At 46.6% G+C, this 26,813-nt stretch overlaps 1 protein-coding gene across 2 annotated transcripts; it reads left to right on the forward strand.

Annotated features, from left to right (window-relative positions):
* The first annotated feature begins 121 nt into the window (after positions 1–121).
* CRAT (carnitine O-acetyltransferase) lies at positions 122–22,660 on the forward strand. Of its 2 annotated transcripts, none has more exons than XM_077284509.1 (14): positions 122–580; positions 7,749–8,009; positions 8,828–8,946; positions 9,974–10,027; positions 10,109–10,274; positions 10,721–10,895; positions 12,544–12,722; positions 12,800–12,900; positions 18,570–18,689; positions 19,265–19,387; positions 19,786–19,921; positions 20,000–20,062; positions 21,173–21,310; positions 21,383–22,660. In XM_077284509.1, the coding sequence occupies exons 1-14, from the start codon at positions 554–556 to the stop codon at positions 21,596–21,598; spliced, it is 1,878 nt and encodes a 625-aa protein (XP_077140624.1). In that variant the 5' UTR covers positions 122–553; the 3' UTR covers positions 21,599–22,660. The 2 variants fall into 2 exon arrangements, with proteins under 2 accessions (XP_077140624.1, XP_077140625.1); XM_077284510.1 differs by lacking the exon at positions 122–580 and adding an exon at positions 5,798–5,900.
* Positions 22,661–26,813: the final 4,153 nt, after the last annotated feature.

Genomic DNA, 26,813 nt, shown 5'->3' on the forward strand with positions numbered 1-26,813 from the left:
GAGACAAAACTTTCCAGGCTGCGTCTGGCAGACAGAAGTAATTCCCCTCTCCTTACACAACACGCCGCGACCCTCACAAATTGGCGCCTGCCAATTAGAAATATGGCCGTTTCACAGTCATCACCGCCATCTTTACCAAGGGCAAACCTTCCCATTTAGTTACGTCTTCTGGATGTGACGGGTAAAATACGTCCGCATGCGCAATGAAATGTAATGGACAAGTCATAGTTTGCCCTTAGTTAAGATGGCTGTTGTTTGAAACGCAAGCGGCCATGTTTGTTTCTGGCAAGTCTGAGTTGCGTATGACTTGTATTTGCAAACATTTCTGTTGCAGCTGAGCTGAGAGAGGCTCCTGTGAGTGATTTATGGCCGGGCTGTTATGATACGGAAGGGAATTATAGTGGTGTGTAAGGAACATGGCCGCTGCGCCCCACCCTGGCCTCTATGGGCAGCGCACCAGAGTTGTGTTGACAGTGCAGCAATGAAGTTGCCCTTGTGACTGACAGCTCCGGGGACTTTGCACTGGCTCTGATAGCGGCGCCCTGCAGGAGACATGCTGGCTCTCATAGCGCGGAGCATGGTGAGTGCTGCACACTGGGCTGGGGGTGCAGGGTGGTCTGTGTGTGTGTGTCACCTGTGTGTGTGTGTCACCTGTGTGTGTGTGTGTCACCTGTGTGTGTCACCTGTGGGTACGGGGGTCACCTGTGGGTTCACCCTCTGCTCATCACTCCTTTCAGCATAGGATTTCTCTCTTTTTTTGTGTGTGTGGAGAAGTTTTTCACCTGTGAAGCCTTTAACCCTTTCCCACCGCGACACTTTTTCATGTCTGCACTTTTGTGGGGGGTTTTCCTCGCCTTCCGAGAACCACAACACTTTTTTTTTTTCTTAGTTTTCCACAAGTCTATGAGGAGTTGTGGTCTGGAATGACACCAGTCATTTTACCAAGTGGGGAGGGGGTGAAATAGTGGGAAAAAAGTAAGCCCACCATTGTGTACACAGTGGGGTCATTGTGCCGTAATAACGGCCTGGTCACGCCAGTCTCCAGGTCAGCACGGTTGTGGCCACACCAAACTTTTATATATAGATTTTATTTTTAATTGTTATATTAGTGGTGAAAAACATTCAGAACTTTTGTAAAAAAAATATATTTTATTTTTTGAAAATTTTCTATTCCTCCATAGCTGGGGCTGTGAGGGCTTATTTTTTCCATGCCGAGCCGTCATCTTATTGGTACTGGTTTAGGGTACACACGACATTTTGATGGATTTATTTATTTTTTTTTTCCTTTTTGTATTGCACTTGTAAGAGAGGTGCGGTACCTGAAGAAAAGCAATATTGGAGTGTGTGTATATGTGTGTGTGTGTGTGTGTATATATATATATATATATATATATATATATATATATATTTTAAAAAAAATAATTTTTATTTATCTTTTGTTAAACACGATTTTGGTTAATTTTACATTTTCTTAGGACATAACTATACCGAATATAATTGTTACTATTTATATGGAGGTGATGTGAGTATATATAACAATTCAGGGGGAGAAAAAACTTTACCAAAACTCAAACTCCTCCCCCTCCATAAAAAAGTGTGTGTATATGTATATATATAATTTTTTTTTTTTTTTTTTTTAAATTATTTTATTTTTTTAACCCTTTTTTTATTTGTATTCTTTAGTTTTCCTAAGAGACATGCATGTGTGACTGTGGTAGCTTGTACTATATACTGTTAACACCAAAGTTTTGCATCAAGGCCTAATTTCTTTCTGAGACTAATTTGTCCTTATTTATCAAAGCCTTCTGCCAGGAAAATGTGGCTTTCTTGTCCAAAGGGACCAATCACAGAGTAGATTTCATTTGACCAGAGCTGTTGCATAAATAAAAGCTGAGAACTGATTGGTTGCTATGGGTGACGAGGCCTAGTCTCTCTTTCAGACCCTAATCTTGCTCACTGCTGCGTAAGGTCTTTTCCCTAGATGTCTGACCTGGCCATTTTTAGGCCTACACAGCGATGCTGGTCTCGTGACCTGGCATGTAATGATTGTCTATGCTGCTGTGTTGAGACCCCACATGTAAGTCACCACGCAGCCCTAACCTTAACGTGACCCATCACTGTCCTTCTCCCTCTCTCGTAGCCACTAAGAAATAAAAAAGATTCAGATTTTTTTTTTCTCATTTTGTGACCCAATTCACTTGCACTGTGCTGCAGTGTCGTCCTGGCGTGTCGCTGCCTTTGTCCGAAGTCCCCTTGTAGTCTCATCCTAATGCTACATTAGTACTGCAAGCCATCAGCTGATCCTTAGCCTGGGGGTACTAGCTGCCTGACACGCACCCGATGGCAGGTTTCAGGAAGGAAGGGGTTGGAGGATTGGACATGTTGGATTTCAACATGCCCATTCCATTGGTTTTCAGGGGAGATAAGCTGCTACCATACACTTCGGGCAACATCTTATCCCCCCAACCCCTTCTCACACAGAGCGTGCATGTGTATAGGGGTTTGGAGAGGAATAGTGGTCTGCCATTACTCGCTGCACCGCTCTTTACAGGACTGTGCCCATCTTTACTGTTAGAGCGGGCTGAAAAGCGTTAAATGCTACTCATATGGTAAACAGTGATTAAAATTTAGAGATTTGTGATTCACATCCGTCTTATTATGTGTTTAGGCAAATACACTTTTGCACATGCTTATCATTTCCCATAAAATAAATAAGAGTGCCTGTCACTTGATGTGTAGCAATGCCTTTAGGGCACAGGTTGCAGTTTATCACAAGTCCCTGCTCTTAGGTATGTGACTGATACTTACCATAGTTATTGAGGTTTTATCTTTGTGTTAAACTTTGTTACTCAGCTGGATGTAAAGGGGAAGTTAAAGGTGAGGTTCAAGGGTGCCGTCACACAGAATCACTATGGACTCATCAGGACCCTAGCTGAGTATATTCACACAGTGCCTGTGTAGTATGCATCAAATCCCTTGTACCCCTGTGCTTCAAAAGCTTCATTCACAAGTATGGTTATGTGCTCTACTCACCCCTAGAGCTGTATCCACAGACATGGCCGTGTACTCCACTCACCCCGAGAGCTGTATCCACAGACATGGCCGTGTACTCCACTCACCCCGAGAGCTGTATCCACAGACATGGCCGTGTACTCCACTCACCCCGAGAGCTGTATCCACAGACATGGCCGTGTACTCCACTCACCCCGAGAGCTGTATCCACAGACATGGCCGTGTACTCCACTCACCCCGAGAGCTGTATCCACAGACATGGCCGTGTACTCCACTCACCCCGAGAGCTGTATCCACAGACATGGCCGTGTACTCCACTCACCCCTAGAGCTGCACCCACAGACATGGCCGTGTACTCCACTCATCCCGAGAGCTGTATCCACAGACATGGCCGTGTACTCCGCTCACCCAGAGAGATGTATCCACAGACATGGCCATGTACTCCACACACACAGAGCTGCACCCACAGACTTGGCCGTGTACTCCACTCACCCCGAGAGCTGCACCCACAGACATGGCCACGTACTCCGCTCACCCCGAGAGATGTATCCAAAGACATGGCCACGTACTCCGCTCACCCAGAGAGATGTATCCACAGACATGGCCGTGTACTCCGCTCACCCGAGAGCTGTATCCACAGACATGGCCGTGTACTCCACTCACCCCGAGAGCTGTATCCACAGACATGGCCATGTACTCCACTCACCCCGAGAGCTGTATCCACAGACATGGCCGTGTACTCCACTCACCCCGAGAGCTGTATGCACAGACATGGCCGTGTACTCCACTCACCCCGAGAGCTGTATCCACAGACATGGCCGTGTACTCCACTCACCCCGAGAGCTGTATCCACAGACATGGCCGTGTACTCCACTCACCCCGAGAGCTGTATCCACAGACATGGCCGTGTACTCCACTCACCCCGAGAGCTGTATCCACAGACATGGCCGTGTACTTCACTCACCCAGAGAGCTGCACCCACAGACATGGACAAGTTTATTGCAGCAATTTGAACTGTAAAAACCCATCGTTGTTTAACGCCTCAGAAAACTGTGTGAGAACATAGTGTAGGGCGCACAGGACTTATCGTCTGCGGTCTTACCCCCTGGGCACATGCCCCAATGCCCTCTGCTTCACCAGCAACAGATAAATAGATGAGGATGATCCAGGACGGATTTCAGTTACTGGGGATTTATTGGTTTGGGTTTCTGGCTCTGGTAATGAGCCTGACATTGAGTGAGGGGGGCGCCATGTTCTAGATGATGACCCCGGCCGCACATATGGCCATGCATGGCATGCTTGCGGTGTATTGTGTTACACACGGGCTGGTGATGATCCCCGGCACAGGCAGTACTCCCAATCGGATATATATTTAGAATAACGGAAGTTACTTTGTCTTTTATCATTACACAGCGATGACCTGGTTTTCCCTCCCACAATACTTTACACTGCAGCGAGCGCTCTTTTCTGAGCAGGTCCTTGTCACTCTTTTGCACGCTGCCCGTGTATTTAACCATGGAGGGGTGGATTTGTATCAGGCTCTCAGTGCTATAATCGGTTACTACAGTCCATGACCTTGGCTTGGGTTCCATCTACTATACGGGCCAATTATAGCCATGAAAATTGGAGTAAGGGTCACATTTCTCTTCTTGTGAACTGATTTCTGTACTATGGCCGACACCTCGGAGCATTAACGCGACTGTGGCAAAGTTCAGCGCACGGCAGTGCACAGCTGCAGATCTGACATTTTTCACCATCTATTAATTTTTATTAATTTTTTTTTTTTAAGAGAAGGACCTATTCATAAAACTGTTTTTTTTCTTCCAAAAAAAAAAAAAAAAAAAGGCGCCACCCTCAGGTTTTCTGGAATATTGCCACACAATCTATAGGCTGGAAGCCATTTTTTTTTTTTTGTTTTAACCTGTACTATCCCTTTAAGGCTTCCCGATCCTCTATTTCTGAAGTGCATTTGTGCTCAGCCTCCGTAATAATGAACAGTATAAGGAACAATATTTTAGGAATTGCCTTAGAAGTGATTCCCTCATAGCCGTGGGAGCAGTGCAGGAGATGGGGCTGGATTTGTATTAATAACATTGCATTAGGGAATTGCCTAGATAACAGTTCCCTCTCTGTTCTGGTAGGAGTAACAAAGAGCTGCCTGGGGGTAAGGTGGTCCTTCCGTGTTTATGGCAGCAGTATGGCCGCACACGATGCCAACTATTGCAAAACTGCCCATGGAGGAAGAGATGTGTGATCTCTCGGCCAATTTCCCACATTCATTGTGGAGGTCCGTGACCTGCAGAACTGGCGATCTGCCATCCATGTGCCGGCCGTACCCCTGAGATAGACATCAATCGCTGCACCCACATCCCGGTGAGCATCTGCTTGCACAGGGGCCTTAGGTTATCTATATCCATTGTAGGGGGCTGTACTGCCACTACCGGTCACCCCTGAGAGTAACGGATGGGGCGTGCAGACATTAGAGGGCCATCTGGCATGAGGGGAGCAGTCTGTACAGACTTGGATGCGATGTGTACCCAGAAAACTCAGCTATATAGGCTGAAATTGGCTGCCTGTTCTTGTAACTTGCTTACAGAAGGAAGAGCAGCTCTGGAGAATAAACTGCTGCTCTAACAAGTGAACTACTGTGTAGATTAAAGGGGTCGTCCACTTTTTTTTTCCCTCTTATGTTATTGTTTGAGGTGGACAACCCCTTTAAGGCCCTGTTCACCCTTCGTTTGACCGATACACATCTTAACGGCTGCCGTTTTGTTTCCTTTGACAGAGCAGCCCAGTGTTTTGTCTGTAGGCTTTGTGATCCCGCTTGTTGTGTAGTCTCTGTCGGAGCGTTAGGCGCGGTGATGGATGACAGGCGGCAGTCACGCCAGGTACGGTACGCTTCCTCCAGCCCGGGCTATGTTCTCCTGCTTTTAATCTGATTTTTGCTTCTGCTGGGATTAGAATAATGGGAATTAGGATTGTGGACGGGGAATTTATTTAGTTACCCAAATCTCATTATAGTAGGAAGGTCTGGAGATCTCATAATTTCTGCCTCTCAGGTTGGTAAAAGGAGATGGAACTGCCATGAGGGGCGCAGTAGGGATTATGCTCCTGGCAGTCTGGACTCCGCCGAACAGTAGTCTTTATTCTGAAGGCCCAACCCAAAGGAAGCTGTCGTATCCTAGGCTGCGCCATGTTTATTATTGGGGGACGGCTCTGATACCAGATGTACAGTCTGTGTAATAGGGGGATTATTGATTAAATGGTAAAATCTAACCAAATTGGAAAATTCCTGTATGGTGTAAATGCCCGGTGCTGTTCTGCTGCCCTATCGTTCATACCCTTCACATTGCTCCCTCCTCAGGCCTTATTCACACATGCATGCCCGTGTCATGGTCTTTTTTTTTTTTTTTTTTTTTAATTACAGTCCATGATTTTGTGTTTTTTCACGTTTTCAAAAAGTTTCTCAAGTGTCTACGGATACTGTCAGATACTTCGGATACTTGTTTCATTCTTTTAAGTCGGCAATATAGAACCAGAGCATTGGGGCCGAATTCGTTCGTGTAAATCACCCCATAGATTAGCACTCGATGCAGCTAGAATTTAAACTGAGGTTTTGTTTTTTCTTATATTTAATGTGGCCCTATCACCAAGTGGTAAGTGGTCAGTTTTGGCTCTTATATTATTCCTGCTGTTCCCCTGAGTATTCCATTTTCTATTTTTGGCAAATCCGCCATATAATTCCAGAGATGTAGACCTTTTTCTTTAGTGTTGCTTTTTGTGGTCCTTACCAATGCAGAGCAGCCTGAAGACACGCCCCCGAGGATCCTGTGAGCCACACCCCCTTGTTAAGACCATAGAAATTAGCACTAAATACTAAAAGGACCATATCTTTGGAATCGTATCGTGGATTTCCAAAAATTAAAAAAACGAAATTCTAACGGAATTGGTGGGAATAAAAGAATAGCAAAAACTGGCCACGTTTGATCTGGTGACAGATCCTTTAAGTCATATGACACATGTTTTCACACGTGCCCTATACCGCACTAGATGTCTCAGAGATCACAACAAGATCTCCTTGCTGCGTTGCTCATCCGACATTCACCATAGAAGTCAATGGTGCCGTCATCCGGCTCCACACTAAAGCTTTGGAGTCACTGTCAGGTCTGGCTCTAGCTCATCATAAGTGGTCTTCAATGGACAGCCGGCATCACACAAGCGCTGGTGGCACATAATCCATTAACCCAATATATACTGATGCTTATTGCTGACACTAACCAAAAAAAAAAATCTGAAATGAATCCAATATTTCAGCTTTTTTTTACCATCTGGAGATTTATTAACACAGCTACAAGTATGGCCCCCTTTACTTACAGGTGTCAGCCAGGCAGACATAGTGGACAAAGGGAATACATTTTCCTGCTGTTTCTCAGCCATTGATATTGGATAAATGCCCTTTAAATGACTTTCTAACCTTGCCTCCCAATATATTTCAAAGGGGGAGAGAAGCGGTGAACAGATGCCAGACGCCCCTTATCTTCGAGCCGGTTTCGTAGATTTCCTTTCCTTCGGCGTCCCAGTTGGGCTGAGCTGCAATACCAGATACTGCCTGTAGACAAGGGTGGTGCTGCGTGTGATACAGAGAGCAGCAAGTTACCCCTATAAGGGGGCCCTCCAGGTCATTTTGCTTTACATACCCATTTAAACTCTATTATTTATCTATTTTATTTTTACAGGCCAAGCCGGCTCGCCTGGTGAAACCCGTGTCGTTGGTGAAGCTGCCAGGTAGGTACCTGGCACACCAGGAGGGGCTGCCTTCTCTTCCCGTACCACCACTGCAACAGACGCTGGACAAGTACCTTCTGGCCCTGAAGCCCATAGTCTCTCAGGAAGAATGGAGCCACACCAGCCAAGTGGTGCAAGACTTCCAGAGCTCTGGAGTGGGCGAGCGGCTGCAGAAGGGACTTGAGAGGAGAGCAAAGAAAACCGAAAACTGGGTATGGTCACGTGTTACTGTACAGCAGTGCAACCTCAGCTACACTACAACTCCCAGCAGGCATTAGAGGGGGAGGAGTAATCCGCTGCCAGGCATTTTTGACAATTGGTATCTCCTGTAAGAACAGGAGGATTGGGCATGCTGAATTTCAGTATGACCAATCCTTTCTCAGCTGACTTGGATATTGATGACCTATCCATATGATAGGTCACACCCCAACAATCAGCTGTACGCAGTGTGTGGTGCCTGAACACACTGCTAAATACTCCTTCTAGTGGCCATTCTTGGGTACTGCAGCTTGGCTCCTATTACAGTTGGTCATGGAAACCTTCTAAAGCCTTTCAGGACTGGGCCATATTTGTGTGGGATTTTTTTTGTTTTTTCATCGACACAAGGGCTTGTGTGTTGTGTGGTTTTTTTTTTTCTCAGAACGATTTGTAGTTCAGAATAATGCTAATCACTTTATCATACAAGGTACTGAAATTTCAAGTGCAGTGGAAACAAAATCTAACCTTATTGTTTGGGTACAAACTTTTTTTCTTTTTTAAATTAAAGAAAAAATAAGAACTTTAGTTTAAAAAAACAAAAAACATTGGCGGACGCACAGTGGTAACCGAACCATTTAAACGCCACGGTCAGTGATCAACAGCGTTGCCTAAATGGTAAAGCAGCAGCGAACAGAGCTAGCTAGTAGAACACAGACGACACCGCCATGCTGGCGTGGACCAAGGGGGAAGGGGTTAATATAGGGTAGACTTTCTTGCAGCATTTTTGGATGGGGGGACATTTGCAGATAAAGTCTGATGTGCTTCTCCTCAGCTCGCTGACTGGTGGCTGCAGACGGCCTATCTGGAGTACCGGCTCCCTGTGGTGGTCCACTCCAGCCCTGGCGTGGTCTTACCAAAGCAAGATTTTGCAGACAGACAGGGGCAGCTCAGGTACCCGGTAACTTCTGTGTTTTGTACAATAACCTGCGTCCTCTCCCGGATTTCAGAAAGAGGTAGGAGATGACCCCTGTCCAGGGTGACCTTTCTCACACTCTCTACACTGCTATTTCCACTAGGCCCAAAATAAAGTCCAATAAGATTTATCTTGGGACGTTTACTCCGGACCCTCCCCCGTGTCTGGATCAGAGTGGAGCTACATGTGCTGATTCTTGGCTCTGACCTCCAGCGTGTTCCCCTCCTAGGGTGTAACATTACATGGCCATGCAGCAGTCCAGCTCCAACTCTGATGGCAAGCAGATATCTTCTCCATGTAGGACTGATCTTCACACAGTGACATGTGCAGCATGTGTACATGCATACCATTTACCGTGCACCGATGAGAGGTCCCTGGCAGCCACTTATCTCCCCCCAATCTATATACACTGACATCTATTCATGGCCATTCTCTTGCCCGTAGGCTTCCTTCCCTCTCTTTAACCCCCTTAAGGTATGATGGATGTGCATAATCCTTGTATGGAGCAGGATCAGGGGCTGCGCCCGCTCCATAGAGTGCTGGTGCCAGCTGTATTATACAGCCGCCACCCGCAGAGTAACTGCTGCAATTTATATCTTAGATGCAGCTGGTTGATGAGGGGGGCTACAACAAGAAGTTGTCCATTACACGATTATTGATGGCGTATCCTTAGAAGGAAAAAATAAATAATTTGACACACAAACCTGATTTAAACAATTGTCCACTTTCTGCTGACATTCCCATAAGATGGGTCATCTGTCTCAGATCTGTGGCTATTTGACTCCCAGCAGTCAGCTCATTAAAGGGGTCGCAACACTCCAACCTCTTCATTGCTTACCAGAAACAGCGCCATACGCTTCTGCAGTGGCCGTACCCGGTACTGCAGCTCCATCCCATTGAAGTGAATGAACCCGAGTTACAGTACCAGTGACAGACATGACTTCGTGCAGAGAGAAGCCAACAGGCAATAACCATAGGTAGAATTAATTCTATTTCTTCTTTTAGATTTGCCGCAAAGCTGATTGAGGGTGTCCTGGACTTTAAAGCCATGATAGATAAGTGAGTAGTGGAGTGGTACCGTCAGACCCCCTGTAGACCTGTTTATAGGCCAAGTGTACATTGTCCTCCTGTTGATTACAGTGAAACCCTCCCTGTGGAGCATCTTGGTGGTAAACTTCTATGTATGAATCAGTACTACCAGATCCTGTCCTCATGTCGAATCCCCGGGGCAAAGCGAGACTCCGTGGTCAATTACAGTCAAGTGAAGAAGCCCCCTACTCACATAACTGTGGTCCATAACTTCCAGGTAAGACCCATTTGTATATATGGATGCGCAGAGCTAGGACCATACTGACCTGGTGGAGGCCAAAGGGCGCTTTTCGGCCTCTCTGGACAATGGACCCCTTATAGAGACCCTTTACTTGTATGTCAGGTGTGTTTTCCAGACTCTAAACACAGTAAGAACAGACCCTAAGTCTATAAACCTTTGCTTTTCCATAGTGGGATTCCCACTTAATGGGGGTGTCCACTGCTTACTGTACAAATGCTCTGAAAATGGGTGCACGGCATTGCCAAATTTTAAACGGAATATTCACAATCTGCACCACCCCAGATGCCCCTCCATATGGCTGTCAGTGTCCCTCCACAGTCTCTTTGCTTCGTCTACTAGGTGGCCTTGGCGGTCAATCAGAGACCGGCCCTAGTGGAGACCCCCTTTAATCTGGTCGTTACTGTCATTCTTACCCCCTCTAGTTCTTTGAACTGGACGTGTATAACAGTGATGGAAGCGCACTCACCGCCGATCAGATTTTTAATCAGCTGGAAAAGATTTGGGGGACCTCGCTACAGACGAACAAGGAGCCCATCGGCATTCTGACCTCCAATCACAGGAACAGTTGGGCCAAGGCCTACAACAACCTGATCAAAGGTACGATGAAGACGCGCCGTAGTGACCCGCAGGGCGATATTCCTGACCCTGCGCTTTAATAAATGCTGTACAAATCTAGTCTGAAAGGACTGGTTTTGCTAAAGGCGTTGTCTGGCGAAAGGAAACTGCAATAACTTCTAAATCGATGGTGGTCCAACTGCTGAGACCCCCACTGGATGGAGCTACAGTGCACATACAAGACTGCTGATCGCTGCACCCGGCTTTTTTCGAGCAGTTCTCATAGAGAACGGATGGTGCAATGGTCACTGCTGCCCCATTCTGATGGATATGAGTGCCTCCATTCTGTCGATTGTTGGTGGTCCCAGCAGTCGGACCACCATTGATCTATAAATTATTTTGCGGATTCTTTTCCTCTAACAACCCCTTCTAAAGTAGTTTTCCAGGACTGATCTTTATGGTCTATCCTTAGGTTAGGCCATCGATATTAAATCAGTAGGGGGTCCGCTGTTGTGAATTCTGCTCTTGGGCTCCCTCCGGTGGTTGTAAGTGGTAGTGCTGCTGTCTCTGAATCGCAGCATTTATCAGGTGTGTTCACTTTTTGCAATTCTGACTGGGCTATTTAGTCTTGCTTCACCCTTTAGTCAGTGCCAGTTGTCCATTGTTCCTGGAGGATTCACATCCCTGCCTGGTCTCTTCTGCTTTGCAGTTCATTTCGACAAAGATAAGTTCTGGCCTTGATTTTTGCTGTCCACATGCTGTGGCCTTATTGTTCAGTTCTTTTCCATGTTTTTGTCTTGTCCAGCTTGGTCTGTATAAGGATTTGTTTAGACAAGCTGGTATCTCTGGAGATGCAGATATACCCTCCATATCTTTAGTTAGCTGTGGAGATTTTGTATTTTCTGTGGTGGATATTTTCTAGTGTTTTAATACTGACCGCATAGTACTCTGTCCTATCCTTTCTATTTAGCTAGAAGTGGCCTCCTTTGCTAAATTCTCATTTCAGTCTGTGTATGTTTTTTCCCTCTCCTCTCACAGTCAATATTTGTGGGGGGCTGTCTATCCTTTGGGGATTTTCTCTGAGGCAAGATAGAAAAGGGAAAACTATCTCTAGGGATAATTAGTCCTCCGGCTGTGTCGAGATGTCTAGGGAGCGCTAGGTACATTCCACGGCTACTTCTAGTTGCGGTGTTAAGTTCAGGGTCTGCGGTCAGTACAGGTGCCACCTTCTCCAGAGTACGTCTCATGCTGCTCTTAGGCCACCAGATCATAACAGTCCGCCTCTCGGCATGCCCAATGATCAGCTAATTGAAGGGGTTGTGGCAGTGTTATGGATGCTACCGACGTCCTCCACGTTTCGTAGTGGCTTTGCCCGATGTTACACCTCATCCCCATGTACTTGAAAGGGACTGAGCTACAGTATCGAGCACAACTGCGACTAAAATTGCAGCACCGTGCCGAGTAAATAATGACACCCTTTAGTCAGATGATCGTCAGAGTACCAGGTGTCAAACCCCCACTAATCTGATATTGGTTGCCTATCTGCAGTATCAAAGTCCCAAGAGTAGTTTTCCGCCTCCATCTCTTGGTGTCCCTGACAATCGGCTTTTGTACGGCAATCCATACGACACATTGGGGTCCGATGACCAGTTTGGTCTGGAGTCAAGTAATGCCTTCTCTTGTGTACTAGATAAAACCAACAAGGAGTCTGTGCGCTCAATCCAGAAGAGCATCTTCACCGTGTGCCTGGATGGCCCGATGCCCAAAGTCTCCGATGAACACTACAGGAGCCGTGTGGCCGCACAGATGCTTCACGGTGGGGGAAGCCGCCTGAACAGTGGCAACAGGTGGTTTGACAAAACACTTCAGGTAGGAGACGACCATCTTGTGCTATTGCATGAGCTAAAATTTCTATGTGCTGCATTTACTATTTTGTCTCTTCTCAGTTCATAGTGGCGGAGGATGGGTCGTGCGGGCTGGTGTATGAGCACGCTCCTGCAGAAGGACCGCCGATCGTGGCCTTGCTTGATCACGTCGTTGAGTACACGTAAGACTTGTGTGCTTATTGTCCGGGATCGGCCGATATTAGTCTAATGTATATGAGGGGGTTTTACAGTGCTCCCTATGCATCCATTGACGGGTCACTGACCAGAGTCATAATGAATGGGAGCATCAGAAACCGCAGAAGAATCTTATTCATCTCTATGGAGAGAGACTAGACATCAGCCGTCTAGGCAAGAAAGGCAATCTATAACTTATTCTGGGGGCTCCCTGCTGTAAGTTACAGTAGGGGGTCCTACAGATTAGATGCAAACGATGGTACCTGTCTGACTTGTGACAGGATTTTTTTATTTTGCTATGCAAATCTGTCAGCTAAAAGTAACATTACACATTAAATCATATATTTATTTTTTACCACCAGATATACATATCTAAGGCTACGTTCACATTAGCATTGTGCGACGCAGCGTCGGGCGCCGCTGCGTCGCCGCATGCGTCATGCACCCCTATATTTAACATGGGGGCGCATGGACATGCGTTGCATTTGCGTTGTGACGCATGCGTCGCTGCGGCGCACACGTCAGGGCGCACAGGACGCAGCAAGTTGCATTTTTTGTGCGTCCAAAATCAAGCAAAAAAAGGACGCATGCGTCACAAAACGCTGCATTGTGCATGCGATCACATTTGCGTTGTGCGTTGCGTCGCCGACGCTGCGGCGCACAACGCAAATGTGAACGTAGCCTAACACTATAAAAAAAACTAATATTTCTCCTTCGCCTCATTGGGGGACACAGACCGTGGGTGTATGCTGCTGCCACTAGGAGGCTGACACTAAGTGATACAAAGAAAGTGATCTCCTCCCCTGCAGAATACACCCTCCTGCTGGCTCTCAGCTAACCAGTTCTTGCTTAGTGTCCGTAGGAGGCACACAGACGGCTCTGCTATTCAGACCCAAAACTCTTTATTTTATTTTTACCTTTTACATTTTTTATTTTAGATTTTATTTTTTCCACGGACGAATGGGGTGACGGATCCTTTCAAGGCACCTATCTCCCCGAATCATCAACAGGTGAGCACGGAGAGTGTCGCCTCTCCGTATCCTCTCCTGCGACGTGGGAAGCCAAGCCTGGGCTGATTCTTAAGGGCAATGGGCCCCTTCAAGGACACTGATCTCCCCACACCATCAACAGACGAGCACATGGAGTGTCGCCTCCATGTATCCTCTTCCCCAGCCAGGCCTAATGCCGGACAACTGGCCCTGTTTACCCGGGGGTTGAACTCCGTGGATGTACAGAGGCCCCTCTCTTTGGCGTCCGAGCAGCCCCCACTGTCCCACCACTGTAAAAGCGGATGGCACAAGGAGGCGGACGGTTCCTCTTCACCTCCCTAACAAAGGGATGGTCGATTGAGGCTTACACCTTTATTTCTGCACCGTCCACGCTGCAAAACCGACTCTACATCAGTACCCTGGTAAGGAAGTACCTGACCAGTATGCCCTGGTCTTAAAGGCACATGACCAGTATGCCCTGGTTCTTTAAGAACCAGGGCATACTGGTCATGTGCCTTTAAGACCAGGGCAAACTGGTCATGTGTCTTTAAGAGGAGGGCATACTGGTCATGTGTCTTTAAGACACATGACCAGTATGCCCTCCTCTTAAAGGCACAAGACCAGTATTCCCTGGTCTTAATGGCGCACGACCAGTATTTCCTGGTCTTAAGGGCACATGATCAATCCGAAGCCGGTCACCCTGAATGAGCTCAGGAGCCCTCCGCCGCTGATCCCAGTTTATCCCAGAGTACCTAGTCCCCCTCAGTGGACTTTGTCACTAACCGCAATCCATGGTTTCTCTGACCAAGAGATTGAATCCCTCCGTGAACCCTCTGTGGCTCGGAGTGCTCGCAGGACCGATATACATGGACCCTCTCCTACATGGGAGCCGTCGGCTAGCAGGGGCCGCAAGTATTCTAGAAACATACAGGCGTCTAGAAACGTACAGGCATCTAGAAAACGGAGGTTTCATTTCCTGATCTCTCTCCCCTATGATTTGCTGAGAACAAGGCTCTGAATATGGATCGGATATTGCCTTCGATTGCCAGAGCTTCAGAAAAGGATGGACTCGCCTATTTATATCATCAACCAAATTGACGAGCGATTCACTGGACAGAAGCCTCTACGTGGGATGCCATACCTGGTCTGATTTTTAAGGGCGACGGGTCCCTTAAAGGGCACCGATCTCCCCACACCATCAACAGACGAGCACATGGAGAGTCGCCTCCATGTATCCTCTTCTGCATCCAGGCCTAATGCCAGACAACCTGCCCTGTCCACCCGGGGACCTCAACTCTGGGGATGTACAGAGGCACCCCTTTTTGGCGTCCGAGCACCCCCCTTTGCATCACCACTATTTAGCGGATGATGAAAGAAGGCGGACGATTCCTCTCCACTTCCCTGTTAAGAGAATGGTGGATCAAGGGTTCCTAATTTTGTACTCTGCCCCGTCAAAAGAGAGCGGCTTTTTCCTGACCTGCTGGATGCAGCCCCGCATTCTGCCACTTGGCAGACTAAGCGGGTAGAATTTCTTGTGGTATACCTACCAGTATCCCTGCCTGATGTATCATCAATTAAAAATACCACGGACTGTCGGATAGCAAATCTGGTTCGTTCCGTCTTGTGGCTTCGGGTTCAGCGCTCTACCCTTCCTTAGCTGCCACATGGGTTGCTTGAGCAATGGTCTGGTCGGAGACCTTAACTACTTCGATTCACACAAGTAACCTTTCCCCGAAGACAGTACAGCTGGCCAATCAAATCTTCTGAGCGAGAGACTAACAAGGGATTGTATTTTTCCTACAGACCCAACCAGCAGTGGAAGGGTTGTCCAGGACAGTCTAGATCTAAGGGATCTTGGTTCCAAACAGGGGGAAGGAAAAGTAAGACCAATCCCGGACCTCAAACTTCTAACAACCTTTCACAAGGTTCTCCTTCGAATGGAGTTCCTCCGCTCAGCCATTACTTCAACAGAAAAAGGTGGAGTTTCTGGCATCCATCGACATTCGGGTTTCTTACCCTCACATTCCTATTTTTCCCCTCTACAAAAATCCCTTCGCCTTTCCATTCGCGAACTGCATTTTCAAGTAACGACCTTGCCCTTCGGCCTGGCTACCGCACTCAGAGTGTTCGCAAGGGTCATGGCGGTTGTCAGGTTCCTCTGGCATCCTAGTAGCGTGGTTGTCCTGCCCTATTTGGTCGACTTTCTAGCCGCTCTTCCAGGACTACGCTGAGTCATCTATATCACTTGCGATACCTTCTCACCTGGGCTGGCAGCTAAACTTAGACAAGTTTTCCTCATTTCCAGCCCAGCAGATCCTTTTTGAGGATGATCCTGCACAAGAAGGATGGTAATTCTCTCTCGAGTCAAGGTTGTGGCCCTTCAACAGGGAGCTTGCGCACTTGATCACTCATCCCCTCGGTTCATTCGATTCGCTAGGAGGGTTCTGAGGAAAAATGGTGACGACAATGGAAGCAGTTTCCTTCGCTCCGCTCGTTTTCAGCAAGTCAATCAGCCTTTCAAAGGGTAGTCTCTGAGCTCCTTCCTCATCCAGGGCCTTCTCCTGGTCCAATGGTTATTAGTGAATACCAATGCAAGTCTTCTTCTCCCGATCATTGCTCTGGGGATCCGAACGGTGCGGCTAATCCTACAGCAGGTCTACTGCCTTCAGGCGAGTCACCCCATCCGACTTCAATTGGATAATGCCATGGCTGTGCCATACGTCAATCATCTAGCAGGTACCCACAGTCAAGCGCCATGGCCGAGGTACCTCACACCTCTGATGGGCCGAGATCTATCATTCGGTGATCTCGGCAGTACATATCGATGGAGTAGAACACTGGGCGGCAGACATATTCAGCCGTCAGGGTTTCTCCTCAAGTGAGTGGGAACTTCATCCGGAAGTCTTCCATCAGATCTGCCTTCACTGGAGTACTCCAGATGTAGGTCGGATGGCGTCCAAACTGAACGCCAATGTACTCGAGTTCATGGTTCGGCCTCGAGATCCAAGAGCACCGCAGTGCATGCTCTGCTCTTCCATGGTACCAATTTCCATAACCCCTCTTCCACTACTTCTGAGATTTTTTTTGGAAGCAGAAAGGGCCCCAGTGATCCTGGGAGACCCGCACTGACCATGTCAGGATTTCTAGCTTGCGGTACTAGTATTTTTCCGTCTTATTGCAACAAAACTGCAAATATGGACTTCCTTGTGGGGAGTCTTCACCTGTGGTTCTTCCCTATCGCATACCGTTGGATCTTTGGGACCTTAATGGTCCTGGGGGTCTTACAGTAGACTCCTTTTTTGATCCGGACAGACTTTACTATCAGGGAAGGTCGCTCCCTTTTTTCCTCTGCGTTCTTGTCATCCTGATGAGTCTTCAGAGCTTGCCGCTCTGTTCTTTCAGACTTTTTTCCTTATTACCATCAAAGCAAGGTTGTCCTCAGGCCATCCCCTTCCCTTGTTACCAAGGTGGTATTGTATTCCCACTGTTACAGGGGCATCGTCCTTCTCTCATCTCTTTCGGCTCCAGTCCACAAAACGGAATGGGTTCTCCATAATCTGGACGAAGTGAGTGCTCAGAGTAGGTGCGTATCAAGGACGTCGTTCTTCCGAAGGTTGGACACTTTATTCGGGCTTCCCGACGGTAAGAAGAAGGCTTTCTGACGGTCACAGGAAGGGTTTAGCCGTTTCATCAGCCATTTTAGCCTGGTGGATTCGTTTCACCATTCAGGAGTCCTTCCGTGCTACATGTCAGCCTATCTCCCTGTCTGAGGGCTCTAGGCACCAGACGTCGGCAAGCAGCTTGCGGATTCGTCCAGTCCGCATGCATTCTTGAAGCACTATAATTCCCACACTGCCACAGATGTGAGTCTGGACATGCGGACTCTGCAGGCCGCGGTGGCGCACTTGTAAGTAGCTATTATACAGGGCCTGATTTGTTGTCCCCACATAGGGACTGCTTTGGGATGTCCCACGGTCTGTGTTCCCCAATGAGGCGAAGGAGAAATAGGGATTTTTGTGTACTCACCGTAAAATCCTTTTCTCCGAGCCATTCATTGGGGGACACAGCTAACACCCTATTGTTAGCTTGTGCTTGTTATAATTTGACATGCTATACTCTCATATATAATCTGACATGCTATACGCTCATATGTTGTTATTGATCTCCTACTGCTTTTGCGCCGAACTAGTTAGCTGAGAGCCAGCAGGAGTGTGTATACTGCAGGGGAGGAGCTAACTTTCTTTGTATCACTTAGTGTTAGCCTCCTAGTGGCAGCAGCATACACCTACGGTCACGCGGTCTGTGTCCCCCAATGAATGGCCCAGAGAAAAGGATTTTACTGTGAGTACACAAAAATCCCTATATCAAACATTTTGAATAAATGCAGGTATATTAATGATGCCGAAAATTAAAGAAATTGATGTAAAAAAAAAAATTAGGTAAAATAAAAATCTATAAATATAGAAAACTAAAAACAAAAATGTCAGAGTACAAATATCATATTCGAAATGAGAAAAATAAGTTACAATAAACAATTTTTTTTTCTATATTTTACAAGATAATGTAAAAATGCTTTCAAACGTATTTTATGTAATAATGAATGCAAAGGAAATTTTTATTTTTACCAGTGTTTCCACAGCTGATATTTATTTATTTTTTTTCTGCAGGAAGAAGCCGGATCTGGTGCGTTCGCCAATGATTTCTCTGCCAATGCCTAAGAAACTGCGATTCAACATCACTCCAGAAATCAAGAAAGACATCGACAACGCCAAGCAGAATCTGAACATGTGAGCGGCCATTAGAGATACTGCTGCATCGGGACCTCACATTTTGGAATACTATTGCTGCTGACGTCACATTTAACCCCTTGACGATGCTATATATAGATATTTAATATTATTCCCGTTAGGGAACTCAGACCTGTGAGCGCCTGTACAATACACTGCAATTTTGGGATATCGCAGTATATTGTACAAGTACCGCTCTCCTATGAAGCTCTTTCACAAGAGGGGCTTCATAGGTGTACTGGTACAGCAGACACGAGGGTGTTCAGTAGGACATCGCAAACGAATAGTGGAAAAGGTTTGAAAAAGTTAACACACCCCATTCCTAACCTGTTAAATGCCACGAGCAGAGACTGACCGCAGAATCTAAGGTATAACTATTCCATTGTGCCCAAGCTCTCTGTGGGGCGGGCTCAGCTCCTGAGGATGCTCCATGTAGTAAGTGCACACATTCACTGTAAACATATGGCAGATGTCACTAAGGGGTGACCTGAGGCCCCAGACGGTCACCATGTTGTATATACGGTGACCTCTTGTCGTGCTGCTTCTCTCCTCATTCTTTTTTCTTCTCCTTTCAGAATGGTTCATGACCTGGATGTAAAGGTCATTGTCTTTGAGGTGTTCGGGAAAAATTTCCCAAAGTCAGAAAAGCTGAGCCCCGATGCCTTTATCCAAGTGGCGCTCCAGCTGGCATATTACCGGTAAGTGGGGTCTCGAGTCATACCAGTATTATGTTAATCTGGGAATCCTTCTCTGCAGGATAGTCCGTAGCTTATTAATAGTCTTGGGATCAAAATTTAACATTTCTGCCCCTTTTAATATTCATAGTTTGGGAATCAGCTGGGAGCAGAGAAAGAAGGGTTAGTGTAATGGGTGCAGCACAAGAGAAGTCTTGCAGCTCCATCTTTGAATTTGCTGGCTCTTGTTTTCTGGCTGTTGGGGCATGCTGTGAGTTGTAGTTTTAGAATAGCCATGGGTTGGAGGAGCACTGATTGAACAGGAAGGCAACAAATGAAATATTCAGCCTGGACTCTGTGGTTGATGACCTGATTGATGCTGGAAAGTTCATCCGATGGTCTCCCATTTACTCTGTGTGCAGGATGTACGGCCAGGCCTGCGCCACCTACGAGAGCGCATCGCTGCGAATGTTCCGCCTGGGGAGGACCGACACTATCCGCTCCGCCTCCGTGCAGTCTCTAGAGTTTGTCCAAGGAATGGCGGATCCTGGGAAACAGGTGAGTGACAGCGGTGTCCGTTATATGGGAGGCGGCTGTCCTACCTGACGCATGGTTTCTGCTCTTTCCTATCCTTAGAACCTGGAGAAGGTGGATCTGCTCAGAAAAGCGGTTCAGGCTCATCGTGCCTACACTGATATGGTAAGCATACCCTTCATTTAGGACATCACAGTCCACCTTAAAGGGAATTTGTCACCCCAATTTTTGCCTATAAGATGCGGCCACCGCCATCAGGGGCTTATCTACAGCATTCTGTAATGCTGTAGATAAGCCCCCGATGTAACCTGCAAGATAAGAAAAACCGGTTATATTATACTCACCCAGGGGCGGTCCCGTCCGATGGGCGTCGCGATCCGTGTCCGGCTCCTCCCATCTTCATACAATGACATCCTCTTCTTTGCTTCCTGCCACGGCTTCTGCGCAGGCGTACTTTATCTGCCCTGTTGAGGGCAGAGCAAAGTACTGCAGTGCGCAGGCGCTGGGCCTCTCTGACCTTTTCCAGTGCCTGCGCACAGCCCCTCGGCTGTCAGTTTTAGTATTACTCCTCCTGGAAATGTAGGAATAGATTGATTTGGGTTTTATCCTCCCTTTTTTCCTTGGATCATTTCTCTACTCTCTGACACCATCGGCGGTGTCAGAGTGCGGAGGAACACACACCCAGTAGTCAGTTCTTGCATTCCCAGGAAGAATAGGAACAGTGCAGTAGAACGCATAAAGATGTTGAATAATTATTTCACGGGGAATCCAAGTGTCTATTATTACAATTAAGGCCATTTTTACACTTCAGTGAACCGCGGACCATGCTCATACAGCCTCATCCTGCCAGACTACTGGGTCTCCGACCTGCTGTGATGCAGTGAGCTCTGAGCGGGAGGAACCGCATCTTCCAATTTTAGTATGGGATATGTGAAACCAGCCAAATTGGAGAGAGGCGAGTGGCTACATGTGGGTATACGACGTAAGATCGCAATGTCCACAAGCAGGCAGTGATCTGCTGAGCTGTGATCACTTGTAACCTGCAATGGGACCTAATGCACATTAGATAGCCATCGCTCCTGGCTTCTCTATACTCAGGACTGCTCGGCTCGAGAGCTCCTATCTCTGCCCCAAGAGGAAGGATCAGCCATTGAAAGTCCAGCGGGCGGACCTCCTCTCCCCTGACTTCTTCCTTTTATGCAGTCTCTTTTATCGAATATGTGTGAGGGTCTCTATACACAAGATAAATTGTGACTGATGCCTTCATTACTGCAGGCAATCAGTGGAAAAGCCATAGACCGGCATCTGCTCGGATTGAAGCTTCAGGCCATTGAGGATTTGGTCAGCATGCCGGAGATCTTCATGGACACGTCCTACGCCATGGCCATGCATTTCAATCTCTCCACCAGCCAGGTAATAACGCCGTCCTCTCCAGAGTGAAATAACCTATCGTTTTGTCTGACTGACGTAGTGTATTGCTCGCAGGTGCCCGCCCAAACGGACTGCGTCATGTGCTTCGGCCCGGTGGTGCCCGACGGGTATGGAGTTTGTTACAACCCCATGGAAGATCACATCAACTTCTCGGTATCTGCATTTAACAGCTGTGCAGAAACCAACGCGGCCCGGATGGCCCATTACCTGGAGCAGGCGCTCTGCGATATGCAGCAGCTGATCCAAAGCACCCCCAAGTCTAAGCTCTAACCCTGAACCAGGCAGGGACTCTACCCACAATGCGTATTGTCACACGTGGGCGCTAGTCGCCAATCATTGAGAGACTACAGAGGCCAAACGTGGTGCCCTCCGCTCATGGGACTAGATACTAATGAGAAGTAATTCAAGCTTCACTAACTCCAAACAATGCCGAGATTTATCCAAAATGCTGCAAAGTGGTGAAATTACCCATAACAACCAATCAGAAAGCAGGTAATTTTTTTATTAAAGGGGCCTTGGAAATTGAAAGCACCAGTCTGATTGGTTGTTGCTGCAACACCCCAATTTTTTTTCCACCTCTAGTTTTGATTAATCAGCCCCCGATTCATTTGTATGGTTGATAAAGAAGATGTTAGAGGCATGGATTTACTTTATAGAGGCATTAAAGGGGCTGTTCAGAGTTACAAAAATATGCCTTGCTTTCTTCTATAGACAGCGCCACTCTTGTCCACAGGTTGGGTCTGATATTGCAGCGCAGCTGCGGTAAATCTAAAGTTGTCCAGCAGATAAAATTATTTTAAAATATGAAATTATTACTGCTCATTAATATAGTTTGATTGGAATAGGGCTACTGGCAGCCTCAGTTCTTGAATGCAGAAGAACAATCCCTTTAATTTGCTAAAGCTGAGTTGCAATACCAGGCACAACCTATGGATGAGAGTGGTGCTGTTCCTAGAAGATAGGAGCCCTTTTGGAGTTTTTTAAACTTTAAAAACAGGCTTAACAGATGTTGTTTTGACATAGAGCACTGAAAAAAAGTGTACACACACACCCCTTTATGGATCAATAGATGCCCATGGGTCCGATCACACAGAACTTATTAAAAGCCACACCAAAAATTGGGATTTTGCCGCAGAAATGTGCCACAAACTGTCTTTCATTTTCTTTGCTCTTTGACAAATCTGTGGCCTCGAAAGAAGATCTTATGTCTACACGATCCAGATACTGGTCTTACAATCTCATCCTGACCAATCAGATTGGTCGAGGAGTTAATGTTTACTTTGTAAGTGTTTGGTTAAGAAGAGATTTATAATAAATGTAACGTTTTATCCACGACACCATTATTTTATAGCACAGTGAGCCACGGCCAGGTCTGCCGAGTGCTGTGGAAAATGGCACATATTTACCGCAGTGGTAGAGGGCAGCCAAAAACATGTGAAATTGATCGATTAATGGCATTTATTTTTTTTTTTCAAATAAATGCACATTTTACCAACAAAAACAGGATTTTTGGATGCTTACCGTAAAATCTGTTTCTCTGAGCCTTCATTGGAGGACACAGGAACCATGAGTGTATGCTGCTGCCACTAGGAGGCTGACACTAGACAAATAAGCCGGGTTACTTACCGGTAATACCCTTTTAATGAGCCACGGCAGCACCCACAATGAGAGAGGGACCCGCCCATAGGAACAGGAAACCTACAGAGATAAAAAGGGCGGTCCCCCCTCTCCTCCTCAGTTGTTTTTCAGAGTACGAGAGGAACCGCCGTTGTTAGATTAGTATATATGTCCGTAATTTGTTTGAACATTTTATCTTATTTATATTCACCCATGAGAATATTTTGTATAAATAACTATACATAGCTAACTAGGGTGGGAAGTGACAGGGTGCTGCCGTGGCTCATTAAAAGGGCATTACCGGTAAGTAATCCGGCTTTTTACCCTTCGCCACGACAGCACCCACAATGAGAGATTTACAGAGAACCTTCACCTGGGTGGGATCACCGTGCTGAGGACAGCTCTCCCAAATGCCAATTCAGATGTAGAAGACAGATCAACCCTATAATGTCTATAAAATGTTGAAGGCGACGACCAGGTTGCGGCCTTACATATAAGCTCGATGGAGATGTCTTTATTCTCCGCCCAAGAGGATGATACGGCCCGAGCTGAATGTGCTTTTACTCCTTGTGGAGGATCTTTGTCTTTTGTTAGGTAGGCAAGATAGATGGCATCTCTGATCCAGCGAGACAAAGTAGCCTTTGTGACCCCATGGCCTTTTCGGTGACCCTGAAAAGATACAAACAGAGCCCTACTCTGTCTCCAGGACTGGGTTCTCTCTATATACTTTGAGGCTATGTGCACACATTCAGGTTTTTTCACGTTTTTTTCGCGATAAAAACACTATAAAAACTCATTAAAAACGCATACATTATTCATCCTATCATTTAGAATGCATTCTGCATGTTTTGTGCACATGGATGCGTTTTTTCCGCGAAAAAACGCATCGCGGTAAAATGAGCATGTTCATTAATTTTGCGAATTTTCTGCGTTTTTCCCGCAATTCTATGCATTTGGAAAAAACGCATGAAAAAATGCGTCAAAAAAACGCAAAAAAAACGCATGCGGATTTCTGGTAGAAATGTCCGTTTTTTGTCAGGAAAATTTCTGCAAGAGATCCTGACGTGTGCACATACCCTAAGACTGCTCTTTTCACATCCAACATATGTAGCTTCTCTTCCTCTGGATTTGATGGATTGTCATAAAAGGAAGGCAGAAAAATCTCTTGAGATCTATGGTAGTGTGTTGCTACTTTAGGGAGATATGATGGATCTGGTTTGAGAACTACCCTGTCCTGGTATGTCATTAAGAACGGAGGGTCTATGGAGAGGGCCTGGATGTCTCCTATTCTTCTGGCAGAAGTTAAGGCTATCAATAAGGCTACCTTATATGTGATATTTTTCAGAGAAATAGAATGTAAGGGATCAAAAGGAGGTTCAGTTAAAGCATCTAGGACTAAATTCAAGTCCCAGGGTGGTAAACGTGGAATATGTACTGGTGCACACCTTTCACATGCTCTAATAAATCTTGCTATCCACCTGTCACCAGCTATGTTAGCACTATAAAGGGCTCCTAAGGCAGACACCTGAACTCTTACGGTATTGACCGATAAACCCAGTTCATGGCCTTTTTGTAGAAATTCTAGGATAGCTTTAATAGGAACCTTGCTAGAGAAAGGTTTTGTATAGAAGTTGAGGAATTTTCTCCATACTCTGCTATATATTAAAGTTGTAGACTTCTTCCTACTTAGCAGTAATGTGTTAATTAGCTCTTGAGAAAACCCTCTTAACATTAGTATTTGCCTCTCAAGTTCCACGCCGTTAGGTGAAGACTTTTCACTTCCTGGTGATAGAATGGACCCTGAGACAGTAGGTCTGGGATCATTGGCAGAATCCAGGGATTGCAAACTGACATCGCTCGAAGACAGGAGAACCAAGGCCTTTTTGGCCAAAATGGTGCTATCAATATCACCCTCGCTTTCTCTTCCCTTATCTTCTTGATGACCAACGGTATTAACATCATTGGTGGGAAAGCATAGGCCAGATCGTAGTCCCACGGATACTGGAGCGAGTCTATCAAATCTGGATGATCTGTATTTAAGGAGGTGAACCTCGGTACCTGTCTGTTGTTCCTGGTTGCAAACAAATCTATTTGTGGAAGACCCCATATGTCCACTATGCTGAATATTTGAGGATTAAGAGTCCATTCTCCCTGATGGAGCGTGTGGCGACTTAGGAAGTCGGCCTTTGAATTTTCTACTCCTCTGATATGGAGAGCTGTGAGTGATAGAAAATTGGGCTCTGCTAAGTTGAAGATGTTTGCCGCTGAACACTTTAGACTTCCTGATCGCGTTCCTCCTTGACGATTTAAATATGCGACGACCGTTGTGTTGTCTGACAGGATTCTGATGTGAGATCCTCGGAGCTGGGGAAGGAAAAAATTCAAGGCATAATAAACCGCTTTTAGTTCTTTCCAATTGGAGGACTACTGAATTTCTTCAGAATTCCAGCGGCCTTGAGCTATATTTTGATCCAGATGGGCCCCCCCACCCCTCTGGACCTGTGTCAGTGATGACAAATTTCGAGGGTATTATCGTCCATGAAATTCCTCTGGACAAATGGGTTTTATTTAACCACCAAAGGAGTGAGTTAAGTAAGTCTTTAGTTTAATTTTTGTATTTAGATGACCATGATAATGTGATTGTGCATAAAGTATCTGGTGTTGTAAGGCTCTAGTATGATATTGGGCCCATTGAACCGTAGGAATGCAAGAGGAGAGTGAGCCCAAGAGAGACATGGCATCTCTTAGGGACATTTGAGGATTAGACCTTGCCATAGTAACTTTTGAGATTATGGATAATTTTTGGGATTCTGGTAAGAGACATCTTTGACTTAGAGTCCAAGATTAGTCCTAGGAAGGACTGAAGGGTTTCCGGATGTAGTCTGGACTTTTTGAAGTTCACAATCCAACCTAAAGCCTGTAACGATGAAATAGTATTAAGGTACCTTCACACGAAGCGACGCTGCAGCGATAGCGACAACGATGCCGATCGCTGCAGCGTCGCTGTTTGATCGCTGGAGAGCTGTCACACAGACCGCTCTCCAGCGACCAATGATGCCGAGGTCCCCGGGTAACCAGGGTAAACATCGGGTTGCTAAGCGCAGGGCCGCGCTTAGTAACCCGATGTTTATCCTGGTTACCAGCGTAAAAGTAAAAAAAACAAACAGCACATACTTACATGCGTCCCCCAGCGTCTGCTTCCTGACACTGACTGAGCTCCGGCCCTAACAGCACAGCGGTGACGTCACCGCTGTGCTTTCACTTTCACTTTTAGGGCCGGCGCTCAGTAAGTGTCAGGAAGCAGACGCTGGGGGACGCATGTAAGTATGTGCTGTTTGTTTTTTTTACTTTTACGCTGGTAACCAGGGTAAACATCGGGTTACTAAGCGCGGCCCTGCGCTTGGTAACCCGATGTTTACCCTGGTTACCAGTGTAAAACATCGCTGGTATCGTTGCTTTTGCTTTCAAACACAACGATACACAGCGATCGGACGACCAAATAAAGTTCTGGACTTTATTCAGCGACCAGCGACATCACAGCAGGATCCTGATCGCTGCTGCGTGTCAAACGAAACGATATCGCTAGCCAGGACGCTGCAACGTCACGGATCGCTAGCGATGTCGTTTCGTGTGAAGGTACCTTTAGTTAAGCGTTCTTTACATTGTGAGGCTGAATCTCCAATTATTAGGAAGTCATCTAGATAAGGCACAATTAGCGTATCCTGATGACGCAGATAAGCCATCACCCCGAGCATAACCTTTGTGAAAACCCGAGGAGCCATGGAAAGGCCGAATGGCATGGCTGTAAATTGGAAGTGATGGATCCGGCCCTGTAGGTTTACCGCCACCCTGAGGTATTGTTGGTGCT

This window comes from Ranitomeya variabilis, chromosome 2, assembly GCF_051348905.1.
Source record: "Ranitomeya variabilis isolate aRanVar5 chromosome 2, aRanVar5.hap1, whole genome shotgun sequence".
Taxonomy (NCBI): Eukaryota; Metazoa; Chordata; class Amphibia; order Anura; family Dendrobatidae; genus Ranitomeya; species Ranitomeya variabilis.

Excerpts from the sequence above, each read along its gene's own strand:
- CRAT (XM_077284509.1), top strand. The coding sequence starts at position 554 with ATGCTGGCTCTCATAGCGCGGAGCATG. Across the intron at positions 12,723-12,799 it reads GGTTTGACAAAACACTTCAG|TTCATAGTGGCGGAGGATGG; the intron begins GTAGGAGACGAC and ends GTCTCTTCTCAG. Across the intron at positions 18,690-19,264 it reads GCCAAGCAGAATCTGAACAT|AATGGTTCATGACCTGGATG; the intron begins GTGAGCGGCCAT and ends TTCTCCTTTCAG.